This window comes from Sinocyclocheilus grahami, unplaced genomic scaffold (assembly GCF_001515645.1).
Source record: "Sinocyclocheilus grahami isolate Dianchi unplaced genomic scaffold, SAMN03320097.WGS_v1.1 scaffold833.1, whole genome shotgun sequence".
NCBI classification, from domain to species: Eukaryota; Metazoa; Chordata; class Actinopteri; order Cypriniformes; family Cyprinidae; genus Sinocyclocheilus; species Sinocyclocheilus grahami.
Window position 1 is genome coordinate 46,354 of NW_015506012.1, and position 1,973 is coordinate 48,326.

The window sequence follows — 1,973 nt, forward strand, 5'->3', positions numbered from 1 at the left end:
GTTTAGTTCACTTTTACTGTTAGCAAAACGCCTTTTGAATTCTTTATATAGCCAAAATTATGTTTTTAATGAGACTATTCACTGGTGTCACACCCAGTGTGAGTTCATGTTGTTTGTGCTATAAACATTGTAGCACATTGCAGATGTCATCTCTCAGTATGATCAAAATATAAACATTTCAAATTAACAATAGCCTATATCGAAAAGCTTATTACTGAACACAAATCAGGCAATAGATATGTTTCAATCAACAAATGAAATACAGAAAACCTTTAACTTCACCAAGACAATGTTTTGTGTTGGTTTGCAGCATCTCCACATCTTTAAACTGACAATATGTAAGCAGAGAAAACACCCGCTTGGGTAATTGATCCAGTATTGTCAGTTTGGACGATTATTGACTTTGGTACAGTTTGATTAACCATGTCCACACAAGAGACAGAATTACCCGACAGTCAGGAGAGGGGGGGTTTGAAGAGAAAACTGACGGGTCCACCGAGACTTTTGCTGGGGAAGTCAAAATCAAGGGAGAAACTGGAAGGTAAATCTCAGAGAAGGCAAAGACAAGGTACAAGTTGTGATAGCACAGCGGAGAATAATGATCAAGAAAATTATGGAAATGAATCCTCACTTATTACCCACCACAGCCCAGAAAACCCCTCAGAGGAGAAGGAAACCCAGCCAGATGCTCCAGGAGATACCTCAGGAATTCTTGTAACATTGGAGCATAGTGAAAGCAAAGATGAAAATATGGAAAGTAAAACAAAAATGACCAGAAGCACTTCAAAAACATCCATTAAAAGGATGTTTTCCTCACTCTTCAGGTGTGGAAAAAGGGAGGAATCGGAGAGAACAGAAAACGAGACTTTGAATCCTCAAAAAACAAAGAAAAACAGAAACAAAGCTCAACACAGTATGTGTAACTCCATGGATGAGAATAAACTGAGGGATGTAATCAAGGAAGTTCCTAATGGGACAAGTAAAACTAGGCCTTTCTTTACAGTATGGCCCCTTTGTAAGAGATCTACCACATCCAATGTCAATCTAGGAAGGGGATGTCGAGAGCAAGACAATAGCATGGTTTTTCAGGAGATAACGGCAACAAAAGGTTTGACATTTAAAAAGATCTACCGCATCTTTCCAAAAAAGAAGAAAGCATATCATAATGATCAGTTTGAGTATAATGCTCCCAAGCAATCACAAAAAGAAGAAACTGATCAACTGAATCAATCACCTGAGGCTGCTTTGGACAGTTCCAGTATAGAAAAAGAAGAGAACCAAAAGGAAGAACAAGACATAAAAGCGGAAAGCATTCCAGAGACATTTACATTCAGTGCAGAGGTGAGCGTTAACACACATATTGAGTCTGACCACATGGATGAGAATAAGGAAATATGCATTGACCAAGATGTTAATATAAATAAAAAAGAAAACCAGGTATTAAAAACAAATGGTGTTTTGGATTCTGAATGTTGCAGTGAGTTTCCAGGCACATCATCAGGTGGTGATCTGCTAGTCTTAATTGAGAAGCCTATTAAAAATTATGTCAAATGCAAGCCAGTGATTACTATAGAGCAAGCATATTCATCAGAGGAAGAGAACATAAATGAGACGCCTCAGTTTGATGGTCTCACAGTGAATGGATCCTGGCAACATTTAAGAATAAACAGGCTAACAAGCAACACACTGCATCCTTCTGACCTAAATATGTCTCCTGAACTGGACCACAGCCATTGTAATGAGACCTTACTGATTCAGACGGCAATTTCAATGGTGCAAGCAGCCATTCGTGGCGCTGTGGAGCAACTCACAATCGAACAGCAGCACAATCAGATAAGTTTGGATCATGCGTAACCACACATATCTATATTCTTTATTCAGCAAATGGTTTCATATTTCTCTATGATGGTATAAATAAAGCTGTGTGTAACAGATGGGAAAAAACGAGGAGGAATTGGTGTGTATAAACAAAC

General features: G+C 38.4%; 1 protein-coding gene across 1 annotated transcript; it reads left to right on the plus strand.

The window, feature by feature from the left end:
* Positions 1–322: 322 nt before the first annotated feature.
* LOC107562684 (uncharacterized) lies at positions 323–1,973 on the plus strand. The gene has a single exon (XM_016247371.1). It carries the CDS (start codon positions 424–426, stop codon positions 1,852–1,854), a length of 1,431 nt encoding a protein of 476 aa, XP_016102857.1. The 5' UTR covers positions 323–423; the 3' UTR covers positions 1,855–1,973.